The sequence below is a fragment of the Mirounga leonina genome, unplaced genomic scaffold, assembly GCF_011800145.1.
Source record: "Mirounga leonina isolate KUSES-001 unplaced genomic scaffold, KU_Mleo_1.0 Mir_53, whole genome shotgun sequence".
In the NCBI taxonomy this organism is placed as follows: domain Eukaryota; kingdom Metazoa; phylum Chordata; class Mammalia; order Carnivora; family Phocidae; genus Mirounga; species Mirounga leonina.
In genome coordinates this window covers 82,125,431-82,142,116 of record NW_023270807.1, presented here as the reverse complement: position 1 = coordinate 82,142,116, position 16,686 = coordinate 82,125,431, and the positions used below count along the sequence as shown (strand labels likewise).

Sequence of the window (16,686 nt, the reverse complement as noted above, 5' to 3'; positions counted from 1 at the left end):
TTCTCATGTTTATATATACCTGTAGGATAAATGTGTATTTGTAACTTTGGTGAAGATTTCTAAATTGGTTTTCTTGGATTGCATCAATGTATATCCTCACTACCAATATATAAGGATATTTGCCTTTTTTTTAAAGAGATTTATTTATTTGAGAGAGAGAGAGAGAGAGAGCATGAGCAGGAGGGTCAGAGGGAGGGGGAGAGAGAATCTCAAGCAGAATCTGAGCTGAGAGCAAAGCCTGATCTGGGGCTCAATCCCAGGACCCTGAGATCATGACCTGAGCTGAAACCAAGAGTCAGACACTTAACCGACTGAGCCACCCAGGCACCCCAAGATTTTTGTCTTTTTAAAGTCTCAGTAATTCTGTGCTATCCATTTTTTTCTCTATCCTAAGATCGATGACAAATGATTTCCCAGTATAGTTGAGTCAGGTTGAACACTGTTTTATATTTTTCCCAGTTTCATTGAGAAATAATTGGCATACATCATTGTATAAGTTTAAAGCATACAGCATATATTTCCTTTTCTATAAACTGTTCATATCTGTTGCCCATTTTTCTGTTGGACTATTGGCCTTTCTCATCAATTTCAATAACCTCTTTAGATATTAGATTAGCCTTCTGTCAGCTGTAAATTATAATAAGGAAATGTGGGATTTTAAAAAAGAATTGCTATCTTATCATTTGTATTCATTTGCTACGGCTGCCATATGAAAGTACGGCAAACGGAGTGTCTTAAACAAGAGAAAATCATTATCTCACAGTTCTGGAGGCTGTAAGTCCTAAATCAAGGTGTTGGCCAGGTTGGTTCCTTCTGAGGCTGTGGGAGAAGGCTGTGTTTAAATTTCCCTCTCTGGTTTGTTGCTGGCTGTCTTCATGCTCCCAAAGGCATTCTCCCTATATGAGGGTCTGTCTCTAAATTTTCCCTTTTTATAAGGACACCAGTCTTACTGAATTGGGATCTATCTTAACGACCACCTTAATGACATTATAGCTGCAGGGTGTTGATTGTGTTTATTATGCTTATAAAATTTACTTCTCTAATGAGTTACTGATGGGCAGAAATTGCAAATTCCTTTACATACTTGGCCTTCGGTGAAGCAGGAATAGTGAGCTATTTATCAGGTCATTTGCTTGGAAAGACATGAAGCGATGATTGTTAGCTTTATTTTGGTACCTTTGAGATAAAGTACAAAATATTCTGCAGGCTTCTCAAACAGCTAGCTAACCGATCTAATTTTTTCACACCTGCAAAGCCACCCCTTAAGTCATATAATCTACTTATTTGCTAAAATTAACTCTCTGTGATTGTTCATTTTTATCTTTAATGATATCTTGTCCCTTACCACCACCAGATGTTCTGTCAGACAGCAGTAAACAGGGGACAGAGTGTTCTTCAACAAATGTCTTTAATTGATATAGACTACCTCCGATATAAATTCCTACAGTGCAAATTATAGAAATCCATGAAGAAATTGGCATTTATTGAACAGCTTCTGTGTGCTAAGGGCATTTTAGAGGGCTTTGCACAATTCTGAGACTGGAACTCTCATTCTGTAAATAATGAAAGACTCAACTAAGTTATGGGATGTGTCCAAGATCATAAGACTAATAAGGTAGATATCTGGAATTTGAATCAGATCTGTGAAAGGCATAAGGACCAAAATACTAAAAATAACTGACTGTGACTTTTCCTTACTTACTCCCTTTCAATCAAGTCTCATGAAAAGGAAGAAGGAAAATAATGTAGGAGTTTACTAGTCAGCAGGATTGGTCTCTTCCAAGGGCTGTGAAGGAAGACTGTCCCAAGTTTCTGTCCTTGGTTTATAGAGGGTTATCTTTTCTTTGTGTCTTTATGGTATCTTCCTCTTGCACATATCTGTCTCCCATCCTTCCCTACAAACTTGCTCTTTCCACCATCAACAAGCAACAGTAAACAAAAAACCCAGTATATAAAGAATACTCTGGCTAGGAAAGGTTCCAAATGGCCTAACACTGCCCTACAAAGAATATTGGGAGTTTGTCCCAGGAGAGCTTGGGCTAATGTAACCCAGCAATTCGTCAGTTCCCTGTGCTTTTCCACTGAGCTGCAGGTAGAACAGGCATCAAGAGTCATTAACAAAGATCGAGAAAAAAAATGTAGTTTTACATTAAGATTTGATTGAAACTCTTTCAAACTGGCGTTGATTTTGCTTTCTTTGGTTTTGAGACGAGGAATGGAGGTTGAAGAAGGAAGAACTTTTACATTCATAGTCTTTCTTTTCATAATTTCAAAGAAAATTGTCTACAAAGAGTGGTTCAAATTCTATTTTAAATCTGTGTGTCTTGTTATTATTCAGTAACCACTATGTTAAGCCCTAGGGCTAAAGAGATGACTAGCCTGAGGTCCTGTGTTAGGCAGCAATCAGTGGAGAAAACATTATTTTATACTGTTCTAGATACTCTTAATTTTGTTTTGTAGGGACCAAGTTCTGTCTGGCATCATATTCCTTTCACCAAAAGAACTTTCTACACGTCTCCTACTGTAGATTTGTTGGTGAAAAAGCAGTTCAGCCTTTATTTCTCTGAAAAACTCTTTGCCTTTCTTTTTCAAGAATATTATGGCCTGCTAAAGAATTTTGGACTGGTATTTTTTTTTTTTTTTTTTGTATGTTGTTGTTTCTTGTCCTTCCTATACTTTAAAATACCCGTGTACTATATTCTAGTTCACATCATGGCTGACAAGGATCTTCTATCTTTCTTGTCTTTGTTCTTCTGTACATGTTGTACCTTATTTTCCTTTGGCTGCTTTTAAGATTTTCTCTTTGTCTCCCTCTATTTTTTTTTTTTTTAATAGTTCAATTCAGATATGCCTTGGCATGATGTTTTCATCAACTTTCGGTCTGTTTTCATTGACTGATTTTCCTCCTGATATGGTTCATCTGCCCCGGCTTGTTCACATGCCTGGTAATTTTTGATTTGATGCCAGACATGCTGAATTTTACATTGTTGGGTGTTGGATTTTGTTGTAATTAAGTAGTATTGGACTTTGTTCTGGCATGCAGTTAATTTACTTGGAACAAGTTGACTTCTTTTTGCTTTCAAGATTTGTTAGGGTGAATTTAGAGCAGCCTGTAATCTTGGGCTAATTTAACCCTTCTACTAAGACAATACTCTCTGAATACTTTACCTGACGTCTTCCCCACTATGAAGATGGTTCATTTTAGGTGGTGGGAAAATGAACTATTACCAGCTCTGTGTTACCTCCAGGAATTGTTTCTCTTGCTACTTTTTGGTATTTCTTTTACCAGCCTTAGGTGGTGTTCTCCCATCCAACTCAATACTGAGCCAGGCTAGAGGTCTTATACCTTTACAGATCTCTCCCTCTGTGTCTCTCTGTGTATCTGTCTCTCTCTCTCCCTCTCTCTCCCCATATCCCTTTTCTCCAATATCCTGTCCCACAGTTCTAGCCTCCTTGACCTCTAGTCTCCATCTTTTAGACCCTGATGTTTGGGTTTTCCTTCTAAGCACTTGGAACTGTACCCAGGCAATAATCTGGGATAATCGTAAGCTTTACTTCATTTATTTCTCTTTTCTCATAGATCACAGACCCTATATTATTTGTTGTCTAGTTTCTAAAAATTGTTGTTTCACATTTTTTCTCAAGTTTTCTTGTTTAAGGCAGGTGGGTAAATTGAGATTCTATTATTCAATTATTGTCAGAAGCAAAAATTCCAATGTATTATTTTTGATAAGCTTTTTTAGAATGATTTTTGAAATTATAGTTCTTGCTTCAACCAGAAGTTATTTTTATGTATAATGTGAGGTAGGGATGCAAAGATTTTTTTCTTCTCTGTCTTTGGATAACTGATGTATGAGTAGCATTTATTATATTCTCTATCCTACCATTATTATCTACAAAGTCTGTTTTGTCAAAAATCAAGTATCCATGGAATAGTTCTGGGCTGTTTTCTCAGTTCCATTTTTTTTTTTTTAAGATTTATTTATTTACTTGGGGGGGAGCACACCCAGGGGGGAGGGGCTTAGAGAGAGGGAGAGAGGGACTCCTCAAGCAGACTCCCTGTTCGGCAGGATCCAACACAGGGCTTGATCTAACAACCCTGAGATCATGACCTGATGCTCAGCCAACTGAGTCACCCAGGTTCCACTCTCAGTTCCATTTCATCTATTTTGTATTTTTATCTTTTTTCACACCAATATCCTTGTGCCTTTTTTTTTTTTTTTTAAAGATTTTATTTATTTATTTGACAGAGAGAGACACAGCGAGAGAGGGAACACAAGCAGGGGGAGTAGGAGAGGGAGAAGCAGGCTTCCCTGTGGATCAGGGAGCCCGATGCGGGGCTTGATCCCAGGACTCTGGGATCATGACCTGAGCGGAAGGCAGACGCTTAACGACTGAGCCACCCAGGCGCCCCTATCCTTGTGTCTTAATTATTATATCTTTTTAAAATAAGTCCTAAGTCTTTATAGCAGATAAGTTTTGATTAAAAACCTATCTCCAGTTTTTGTTTTAGAATTTCCTTGAATTATTCTTAGTCCTTTGCTTTTCCATATAAATTTAATCATTGGTACTTTTACTATTTATTGCTATTATAAAGGACTAATTGTAAAAGTATTTTTAAACTGATTTTTGTTGATGTAAAGAAATACGATTGACTTTCATAAATTAATTTTGTATACAGTTCCCCTTTTGATTCACTAACTAATATTTTATCTTTTGAGTTCACAAAACAGATAATCCTATCATCTACAAATGGTGGTTTTATTCCATCCCTTCCAATCTCCATATCTTTTATTTCCTATCTTACTGCACCGTCTAGATCTTCTAGTACAATGTTGAATAAAAGTGATCATAGTGAAAATTGTTTCATGTTTGTGATCTTTCAAGGGGCACCTGGGTGGCTCAGTTAAGCGTCTGCCTTCTGTTCAGGTCATGATCCCAGGGTCCTGGGATCGAGCCCCGCATCGGGCTCCCTGCTCCGCGGGAAGCCTGCTTCTCCCTCTTCCACTCCCCCTGCTTGTGTTCCCTCTCTCGCTGTCTCTCTCTCTGTCAAATAAATAAATAAAATCTTAAAAAAAAAAGTCTTTCAAAATTTTATATTAAATATTTGCTATTCCTTTTTGTGTACTCTTCATCAGTTAAAGAAGTGCCTTTCCAATTATAGTTTGCAAATTTTTTAAAAACATCACGAATCATTATTTAATTTTGCCTATTTATGTTTCTGCATCAACTGAGATCAATCATTTCATTTTTCTCTCTCTTTTAGTTAGTCAATATGGCCAATTACTTAAACTGATTTTCTGATATTAAACCAACCTGAACGCTTATGACAAAAGCAATTTGGCCAATTTTGTTTCGCCATTTTTATACATTACAAATTCAGACTGGTTATGTTTTGTTTAGGATCTATTTTCATGAGTGACTTTGGATAGGGATTTCCTTTTCATATCTCTCTTGAAGGTTTGATATCAAGCATATTGAGTCACATAAAATTACTCAAGGAGTAATCCCCATGATTCTGTTCTCTAGAAAATTTGTATAAGATTGATTCCTTTTTTTAAATTTGAATAGTCATTGAAATCACCTGTAAACAAAATAGACCTAGTGGTCTCTTACTGGGAAGATTTCCTTGACTATTGATTGAATTGTTCTAATGTTCATATGACTTTCAGGTTTTTTCCCCTTGAATCAGGGCTATTAATTTTTATTTTCCTAGACATTTACTTATTTTTACAAGTAAATTTATTGTGTGTAAAGGTTTCATGATTTTCCTTATTTTTTTCTGAAGTAATTTTAGTTATGTCCATATTTACATTTTAAAGTCTTATGTATATCTTTACCCACTTTTTTTTTTCTATTAATCTTGCTAGAGCTTTGTAATTCTTTTAAAAACAAGTTTTTGGATTTGTGGCCTCTCTATTGATATCTGTTTTCTATTTCTCTAATTTGCATTTATATAAACTCATATCCTTATTGTTTCCTTTCTTATGCTTCCCTTTGGATAAGCTGCTCAAGCATTTCTATTCCAAAGCCAAATGCCTTACAAGTACTAATAAACATAACGGAATGAAAAAATAACTAGTAGAAAAGGGCTAGACACATCTGGATTCCAATCTTGACTGCCTTACTAGTTGGGATATCTTGGCTTATCAGCTGCTAACCTTGGTCATGTATCTTAAGATATATGAAAACATAAATTCACAAGTTGACTATTTTAGGTGACATGTTTTGTGCAGAACCTGTATAACCATTACCTCCCTTGACCTGACCAGTAAACGCCTACCAATGTAGCCCTAGATTACTTTTGTTGGCAACCATATCCCAAAGTTAACTGAGATTGATATTACTGTTTAGTAAACTCCTTAATTTTTCCCACCAAATTGCTGTTAAACTGAATGCTCCCCTATCTGGTACATATTCAGTTGCTCAATTGTAAAAACTGATCTTTGTCCCCATTGCACTCCATTAGAAGGTACTGCAAACAAAATGAGTCATATGAATATTAAAACACTCTTCTATGTAATAATTTACAATGTTAGAATTAGTACTTTATATATTTAATCAGGAAAAATATCAAGATACTGTTATGATAAGGTTAGGTAAGTTTGAGAGATATGTATGTTTGACCTTGAGTCCTTGTAGGTGGGATAATTTTGCATAGTAGACTTTACCGTAGCTATGGGCAACAAGTGAGTTCTTGGCTTTTTTTTTTTTTTTTTGAAATAAATATATTTCTTCATGTACCCCTAACAATTCATTCGGTTAGTTCTAGGTAGCAAATCTTCTTGATCCTACTCCATTACCAAATCATTCTTAACGAGATCTGATTTATTAAATAAAAATTCAATCACAGTTGATTTGTCCTATTTACATTTTTGACCATGCCATTCTCCACATACACAATACCTTCTTAATTAATCCACTTAATCCAAGACTTGAATTGGAGGAAGGTAAGGATGAGGGATCGGGTTTGACCTTTAATTTTGAATAATTATAAGTCACAAATACACATTCTGCTGTCGAGAGGAGAAGGGATCATGCTTATCAGTTTTTAATTTTTTTCATCATGTTTGAAATCATTTCTCAACCCTGACATAAATCCTAAGTCAAGAGTCATTTCTGAACAAACTAATCAAACCTACTTCCGTTGTTGTTGTTAAGCATGGAGCATTAATCACAAAGTATTTGTTGAGCTCCTTTTATGTGCCAAGAACGAGCCTGTCCTGTGAATCTCAAACATCAATCTCCTTCAAACCCACAGTTTCAACTTGAGATCTGAGAGACAGAACTGAAAGTCAAGCAAGCACAACAGAGAAGAACCAGAGATTACTTTTGGAAGCCAGATGATATTTTGTCAGCAGACTCATAATGTGCATCTTAAACTAGGCTATAGGTACTCTTGGCAACGACATGAAACAATTTAAAAGCTCCCTAAGTTGGAAACAGAAAAAAACAATGTAATGTTGTAGAAAATAAGCATTGTTCGCTAAAGAACAAATCACATAAGATTAATTTAATAATGTTCAGAGACAGGATTGTAAAACTTAATGGTAATGCGGGAGCAGTAGACAAGCCACGCCAGATTCTCAGGGAACTTTACTGATGTGGAGAGAATTGGTTTTGGAAGCTGCACTATTTCAGACCACTAGGGTAACCTTAAGTAAATTACTATTTCCATGTTCCAATAGGACTTAGTTTACTAAAGCAGTGAATTATTCCAACTCTGAAATACCCAAACTGTTTCTGAATAGCTGTAGCCTGTAGCAAATCAGCAGGACGTTGTCCTCTAGTTCTTTCCATTCCTGCCTAGCCCCAAGCTTAAACCAATGCCCTACAACCAGGTGTTAACTCTTGCCAAGCATTCTGAAAAACGAAATGCTGCCTAGTACAACCCTGTAGGTGCCTGACTTAATCCTCTTTGACTCTCTTGAGTGAGGGGTGGGAGGAATTAACACTGGATAGTGTCAACTGTGCTAAATAATCACCCACAGGTGAGGGAAAAAAATTTTTTTTCAAGATTGTTATTGAGGAATTAATTCATAATGGAGATTGTGGAAATATTTAGATGGGCAGTATATAAAACTGTTTCTTGGGATAAGAAATACTCCCTTGCTAAATTGGCGAGTGTGCTTGACTTTTCTCACGATCGGGTGGACCTCTATGTCAGCAAAGTGTATCCCATGTGAGAGCAGTTTCATTATTTGGAGTCAGGTTCCTAAAAAAAGGAAGAATGCCATGTGGCATCTTCATTATAATAGAATATGCACAGCACATCTCCCTTCTGTTATAAGGAGCCTTATAACCAAGTCATTTGGAAAATGTTTGAAAATTGGTTATATAAATATTTAGCAAAGCTAATAGCATCCCATAAATATTTTTTTTGACTTAGGAATTAACACTAAAAAAGCGGAGGAGGGATGATATACTCACAGCCTCCTGGTCATGGATGTAAATGAAATTCAGTATCAAAGCAGATGCACTAGTTTCTTGATATACTACTTCTGTCAGATTCTGGCAATGGCTCTGATTTGAACAGCAATTACTGGTAAAGAATTTAGCCTCAACTATTTAGAAAAAGTGGCTTTATTGAATTTACAAACAAGGCCCTACAATTTTCCATCTCCTTAGCAAGATATTAAATCAACCAAGCTAAGCATGTCATCATGACTATAATTTACGTGATGTGCCATGGCAGTTAAGATGTACTGTGGTAATTTGTGAGAGCTTGCAGTATTATCGTAGTATCAAAAATTTATATGGTTCAGTTATTAAAGCAAATTGTTTCATTCATGCTGAGATATCTGACAGTAAACCACCAAGGGCTTCCACATTACATTAAAAAATGTCTTCCATATTCAAACAATTTGCACACCCTGTTACCATTATTTTGTTCACTGAGTGGAAGTTGAAGCACAGGGAAGCAGAGCTTTTTGATGTGAAAGTGATCCGTGGGGGATTTGAAGTGCTTCATTGTGGGTGGTTATTAAGAAAAAGCTCAGCCAGGATAAAGGAAGTTATCTTTGGGCACGGACAACTATGAGCAGGATGTCCAAATTCTTTGCTCTGGTGCTATTTAATATCCCATTTGCTTGCTTTCCTTATGTCAGTTTGATTTTCAGCCAACAGAAAGAAAAAGCATACGACCAAAGAAAAAATATGGTAAATGCCATAAAGAATACTCTACTATAAGCTATTCTTAAATAAATTTCACCATTGTAAGAAAAACAAGACCTTTGAAATGCATCCAATTTTGACCCAAGGCTCCTCTCTGAACTCCTCAGAGCAGGGGCAAAAAATTTGACAGTTTATATATTTATTTATTTTTCCCACAATTTTAAGCTGTAGACAGTCAAGTCTTATGTGCTATTTTAGTGTTGTTGGGAATACAGGAGCTTCCAAAATAGAACAGTATAGAATGACTTCTTGCTATAAAAGGCCTTGCAAATACAAGTTTAATTGGATTTTTATTACAGCTGTAGAATTTTATGCCATACACACTGTCTCTTTTAAAGTACATATTCGTTGAAAAACGGGTTTTATTCATTAACACATTTTTCATAATAGCATTTAGAAGTCTGCTAAAAATAAGAAACTGGCCACTAGTTAAATTTTTTTTTTCTTAATCAGCTAAAACCACCAGTTCCCATTCACTGAATAAGATGTGAACTACTTTTTTCTTTCTTAATACTCATACGCCATGCAAGAGAACCACTTACAATAAATATATTTTGTTTGTTTAATCAATGAAGATTTCTTCAAAAGCAACACTATATTCTTAGAGATGAAAACTCAGAGGCTTACATAGCGTCAATTTGCTAAGGGAGTTTTCTGTCACCGTTACAGTTTCTGGTGTGATTAGGTGATTTAACTATCAGCTGATAAGATACTAACTTTTGCAGAACAAGCAGAACATTTAGAATTATTATGCCAAATTTGGTTTCCAACAAATTCTTTGGCAAAGTAAAATAATAAAATAAAATAAAATAAAATAATAAAACCCATGGTCCCTATCTAGATAGAGTTCATCCACAAAAGAAAAAATAAAAAACAAAAAACACCTGCATGTCTGAAGCTGCTACATTTGTTTATCTGTGTATGTTTTTATATATGTATGAGTGGGCTTTAAAACAAACGTGTTTTCAATCTGGCATTTCTTTTAGGGTAGTTTTCTTTTTGAGCTCCAGGAAATATGTTGTTTGCATAAGCTCCATGGCAAGCATTAAGTCAGTTATATAATAAATTTCATTTCCAATTAACATTCATACAAGGTAGAAAAATTAGCTGTCTTGAATATCAGCTTTGAAATAAAATAGAAACAGATGCAGAAAATTTCAGTAAGTATCCTACCACAGACAACTCTAGAAAAACAGCGATTTCAAGTAAACACAACACAGTTTCTTCCAATATTTATCATTTGTTTCACAAAAATATCTTCAAGGTTTTGCAAAACTATCCTAGAGTCTTCATCAGTGTATTCATTCATTCAAAAAGTTAGCATAAAAATGACTTAGAAACTACTCCCCCCAACCCCAAAAAAAATGTTAGCATAGAACACCAACTATGTAAAGTTGTATATTAGGGATGCTATAGACCATTAACTTTTGGTATACGTACTTACCCAGGGGGCCTTGAAGAAACATCCAACTTAAACTGATTTAGTTGCTTCTGGCCACCCAACGCATCATGAAATCGTTCTGACCTTTCTTTAAAAAAGTACTTAATAAAACCCATTCTTTGTATTGATCCGCTAAAGCGAAGTAGCAAGAAGCCAGCACTGTGTGGACTTACTTTGCTTCCCAGATAGGGAGCTGGTGCACTCCAGTAGTAGCCCTCTGGCAAGGCACGGTGGGATTCCTCACTGCTGATGCTGATCTGCTGGGGTGGGTCTAAGTCATCCTTCTGGGGAGCCACTTGAACATGGCCAGAGATGTCCGTCAGGTACCAGCCACGCATGTCTTGTATCTTCAAGAAAACACACCATCATCTTACTTATGAAAAACAAAACCAAAAACCACCTCCAACTCTTTCTTTCCTATTCTGTATAGTGTCCACTTTTGGGAAATTAAAAAAAATATATTAAAGTTTAGAAAAACAGGAGAGCTGTGGAAAATGTGAAACTTATCGTATGTACTCATTATAGATTCTCATTGTGTTCTTGTTGATTCTAGGAGTTTGGATAGTAATATGTAATAATCTGTTTTTATTGATCCAGTACTTTTTAAGAAGTTATAACTCCAAATACTTCTTTCTTAAAAATAGAAATGTGTTCAAAGTTACACAGTGATTATAATATTGATAAATTATCAGATAGTTGGGCTCTAAACTGCATGTATTTCATTCCACTAATAATTTCTTGTTGCTTAGGGGAAAAATAATTTCAAAAGGTTTTATATATATATTTGTAAAACACAGGAAAAGAAATAAAATATGCAAGCGCCTGAAAGGTAGCTTTTAATTCAGCATTTCTACCCATTCCACTTAATTAAATTTCAGTTTTGAGGCTTAAGGACATTTGAATCCACCAGCCTGTTGCTATGGCCACAGCTCACAATGCTATACCTAGTCCATCCCATGGGGTTCGAAGTGTTGTAGGAATTCATAGCCTAGATCCTTGGCCCAGAAAAGGAAGGATCCTTAAAGGAAAAATTAGGAAACACAGGATGTTTTGCTTTTCCATCTTTAGACTCCAGCCGGGAGAGGGCATACAGCTACAATTCTAATTTAGACTGCCCTACCTAGTTGGGACAAAACACAAGATACTGAGGTTTGTGGCTACCAGGGGCCCACTTAGATGTGTGTGAGTGGCTTGGTGTTGTAGGTGATGGGGAGCAGAATAGTGATGGTGATAATCTGTGGATGACATATTTTTAAATTTTTTTTTCATGTAGAGGTCATTTGATTCTCCATCTCCCAAAGCTGTAGAATTGCTGGGACTAGACCTTAAGATATATGTTACTCCTCTCTCTTCTTTCTAACATCATCCCTCAGGGATGCTAAGACAGCGCAGTGAGATTCAGAGGAAGTTCATTCCAGAAGTCTTACCAAAATGCAAATATCAGTTGGACCTAATTGCTGAAAACCAAGACTAAATGCCACTTCTGCTCTTCTGCTGACCATGGAACTTTGATGTTAATGGAACAGTCTAGAGGGTGGGTGAAACTCTACAAACAGGAGGAGGAAGTGGGCTAGATGTCTAATTGCTGTTGGTTTTATGCAATCTGTTCTGAAAGCAATACATTTAATAGTGTATAGATTTCAATTTAAACATGCGAGTACAATCAGAAACTACTTACGAAATTATAGAATTGACATAAAAGCAACACAGGCAGAAGAGAATATTTGGTAGTTGTGTTAAGGATTACTTGCCTGATTAAAGTTGAAGTGGTGTTTGGAAGGTAGTTTACTGCAAAAGTGTGCTTGGTAAAGCACAAATCTGGTCCTATCACTCCCCTGCTAAGATACCCCAGTGGCTCTCCAAGGATAAGAATCCAACTTAGCATTTGCAACCCCATATGGTAGAGTTTCTCATTCCCCACCCCGCCCTCCCCGGGCTTCTCTTTCTCCAGCTTGCGTTCTGCTACTCTGTAGTCTTAAGAGCTGTCATACAGGCTATTTGAAATTCCTTGAGGGTCCCATTTTCCTCTCATACGTCCTCTATCAGGACACAAACCACAGTCTGTGCAGAGTTGAAAAGGCAATGGGGAGCAATTCTTCTTAATTTGTACACCAAAAATATTGGTGATTAGAATACACAACTCTTCATATCATATCTGATGCTTTCTCGATTGAATCAGATTGGGGCTATAATCACAATAATCCCATTACTGCTTCACACAGTAATCATGGACACTGAAAAGACTAATATTTACTACTTCTAAGAGATTCCAGGCTCCACATTGCTACAAATAAAACCTGAAGCGGGGGAAATCGGAGGGGTAGACGAACCATGAGAGACGATGGACTCTGAAAAACAAACAGGGTTCTAGAGGGGAGGGGGGTGGGAGGATGGGTTAGCCTGGTGGTGGGTATTGAGGAGGGCACATTCTGCATGGAGCACTGGGTGTTATGCACAAACAATGAATCATGGAACACTTCATCTAAAACTAATGATGTAATGTATGGGGATTAACATAAGAATAAAAAATTAAAAATTAAAAAAAAAACCTTCAAGTCTTTGATCAAAAATACACAAATAGCATTTGAAAGAAAAATCCATCCCTTCTTCATGATAATGGTAAGTAGAAACTTACTACCAGAAAACCATTTTAAAGAACCATTGTTCTTACGAAAGAACAATGGAGCAGTGTACAGAATGAAAAGGCTATTGCTTACATGGCCATAGGTCCAGTAGGAGCTCTGACATCTGTCTGAAACCCCGGAACAGAAACACTCGTCACAACCTTTATGATTATCTTCTTGCAAATTGAAGAAGCCGGCTTTACAGCGACTGCAGTCCCCACCTTCAACATTCTCCTACAAATAGAAACAGAGATGCTCTTCAAGATAAAGAACTGTTTCTATCTAGTTCCATGAAAGAAAAATATACACTGGATCTTCTTCATTTTACCCCTCAACCATATTTAAAGGATAATGATATTTTTAAAAATCTGCTCAAAAAGCTCTTTATTAAGCTTTCTCCTTTCTAGCCACACTGATGCGAAAGGATATTGGATACCAATCTACTGTCATAAAAGCTACAGTTTTGATCTTCATGTATGTCAAGAGTGTGGAGTAAACACCATGATAAATACAGCAGTGAGTTACACTGAAGAAAATGGACGCAGTCTGGTTCACCATTCTCTGTTGTTGAAATACTTCCTCTTAGAACACATGATATATGACAAAATTAGAGAATTAAACTCATGGATGTGTAACAGCATGTTGATATTATACAGATGGCAAGATGCTTTCCACATTACATATTAAAAATGCATACACTTGGGGCCAGCATGAGAACCTGACAGGGAGAGAAACTGGAGTAAATGGCCATAGATTTCCTTGATGCAACTAAGCAGAAAAAGAGGAAAGTTTTTTCTTGGTTAATTTTCACAGTGTTTTCTTTAATACATTGGTGTAGCCAGTTAATCATATAGTAATAATATGGGAAAAATAAATCTCGTGCAGTGACTGCTCTCCAGATTGGTATCATTAATCCTAGTCCCAACATACTGAAAAATTATTTGTTTATAGATGGGCCTATACCATGGACTCGGGCCAGGGAAAGCTGATTATCTGATGAAAAACTGGGAAGGCTGTAGTCTCTCAATTTAAAGAACAGTTAATCTTAACTAATAACTTCTAAATGAAGGCTCCTTTCTTTCTAGAAACAGATTCTCAGTATTCCCTACACCTGCATTTGCTCCACGTTTTTTCTCTTCCTTGAATTCCTTCATCACCTTAATTCTGAAGCTTTCCTTCTCCTTAGAGAACTTCTCTCTCAGCTGTGTTCCCATCGTCCTTTGTACATTGCTCTATTATAACCACCAAAAAAAGCATAGCTATATCTTCTGAGATTGTTCTCTCCAGTTATATACCATAATCTATTCAGAGGTAGCAGCCTTGTCTTAACCTTTATAGTTCCTAGAAAATACTGGCATTCCTGGTACAACATTGAGCACTAGCTAAACCAAATTTTACTAAGTTTAAATGAATTTCTCTCTTTTTTTTAAAGATTTATTTATTTATTTATTGAGTGAGTGAGTGAGTGAGTGAGCACAAGTAGAGTGAGAGAGAAGCAGACTCCCTGCTGAGCAGGGAGCCCGACTGGGGCTTGATCCCAGGACCCCAGGATCATGACCTGAGCCAAAGGCTGCCGTCTGACTGAGCCACCCAGATGCCCCCGTGAGCTTCTTGGTGGTTGTGCTTTTCATCCACAGCAAAGTACTATGCACATAGTAGATGTTTAACATATCTATTTTTTTAATAAATCAAGACTGGGCAGAAGATAGGGTTGATAAGATCTGAGAACATAGGAGAAAAAATAGGAGAGAGAACAAGAGTGTGAAAAAAATGTCAAGATTTGTAAGAATAAATAAAGAGGTTCTGCTTGTATCTGAGAGAATAATTTATTTGAAATTAACTTTTTGACTCTTAATTTGTATGACCCACTTACGACCACAATCACTTCTATATTGTGGGGAACCCATACAAAGGGGTGTCTCCTGGCCTGTTTCACATGTCAAATTTTCGCATCCTGATATATATATACAAATTGAATTATTGCCACAGACATTCTTGCTAGTTTTTATTTCTAAGGCAGATTTCAGATATTTTCAGATGATAAATGTCAGGAAAACTAATCAAAACTAATTTCAGACCTATGGTGACAAATAACTCCCCAAAGCCCTGAAGTTGGGAGGATCCTCAGAAGAGTATACAGGCAGAAAAGATGAAACACCTCTATAATTATAGTTTAGCTTATCCCACTGAGGACACAATACAGCTGTTCTGTAGACTGTGCTCTTATGCACTTGGTCTAATCTACTTTTCATTTACTCTAATTTGAAAGTTCATAATACTACTTTTCTGAGATTCAGACTGAGTTCAACAATTTGAAATTTTTAGACATTACATTTTCCTTATCTCTGTTTTAGCCTGGTAATATAACCTTGAAAAAATATGATTAAATGATTTCAATATTCAATTAATTAGTAACCTGAGGCAACACATTTGAGTAGGAATTCTAGGGACTCTAAAGATGGATAGGTCGGGGCACCTGGGTGGCTCAGTCGTTAAGCGTCTGCCTTCGGCTCAGGTCATGATCCCAGGGTCCTGGGATCGAGTCCCACATCAGGCTCCCTGCTCGACAGGAAGCCTGCTTCTCGCTCTCCCACTCCCCCTGCTTGTGTTCCTGCTCTCGCTATCTCTCTCTCTCTGTCAAATAAATAAATAAAATCTTTAAAAAAAAAAAAAGATGGATAGGTCAAGGTCTCTGTCTTTAAAAGTCAACATCTAGAGCCAGGTAAAATGATATATTTACAATCCACTATGATGCAAGGTGGAATAGGATCATGAATCTGAGAAATCAATTAAATTATGGGAACACAGAGGAGGAGGAACTAATTGTGCTACAAAGCCTTGAGGAGGCTTTGGGACAGGAGTGGAATTTGACCTAAATTTTGAAACCTGGTTTAAAAATTCAACCTGTTGGACGAGATAAAATGAGAGACCCATGTTAGCAAAGAGATTGGAAACAAGAAATAATTCAAAGAGTGGAAGATTCATTCGTTATTTATTCTTTCAAAACAGACACACTGAGTATTTCCTGTATGCTAGGGTCTGCACTTGGTACTTGGCTTCCAGTGTCTCTGCCCTCACATAATGAACTTTCAAGGCTACTCTGAGATATGGATCTTTTCTCTTAGGAATTGGTAAATCATTACAGGTCATTCAGCAGGAGGTAAACCAAAAGAACTATACTTGATTCACCTAAGTTGGCAGGAACAGGTAAAATGTCAACTAAGAAAGGCAAGACACTGGTACAAAGAACTCTTTCATCACCATATGGTGCAGTAAAGGGTTAATTCAATAGCCTGGGAATGCTCAAACCCTACATATTCTAAACTGAAAAGACCATCCCTTGACCAGCTCCTGGGAGATAACCTATAAGCCCTTGGAATATTCTGCTTGATAAAAATGTCTTTGTATACCTGGGGCCAGGGGTCACACCAGACAGTTCATGCTAAC

General features: G+C 36.7%; 1 protein-coding gene across 1 annotated transcript in view; it reads right to left on the bottom strand.

The window, feature by feature from the left end:
- The window catches only part of LAMA2 (laminin subunit alpha 2), a 617,443-nt gene that overhangs the window by 315,136 nt on the left and 285,621 nt on the right, over positions 1-16,686 (bottom strand). Inside the window, exons 11-12 of the mRNA XM_034990595.1 lie at positions 13,333-13,473; positions 10,789-10,962 (exon numbers count right to left, since the gene is read on the bottom strand). Coding sequence (XP_034846486.1) covers positions 10,789-10,962; positions 13,333-13,473 — 315 coding nt within the window. The remainder of the gene's footprint in view (positions 1-10,788; positions 10,963-13,332; positions 13,474-16,686) is intronic.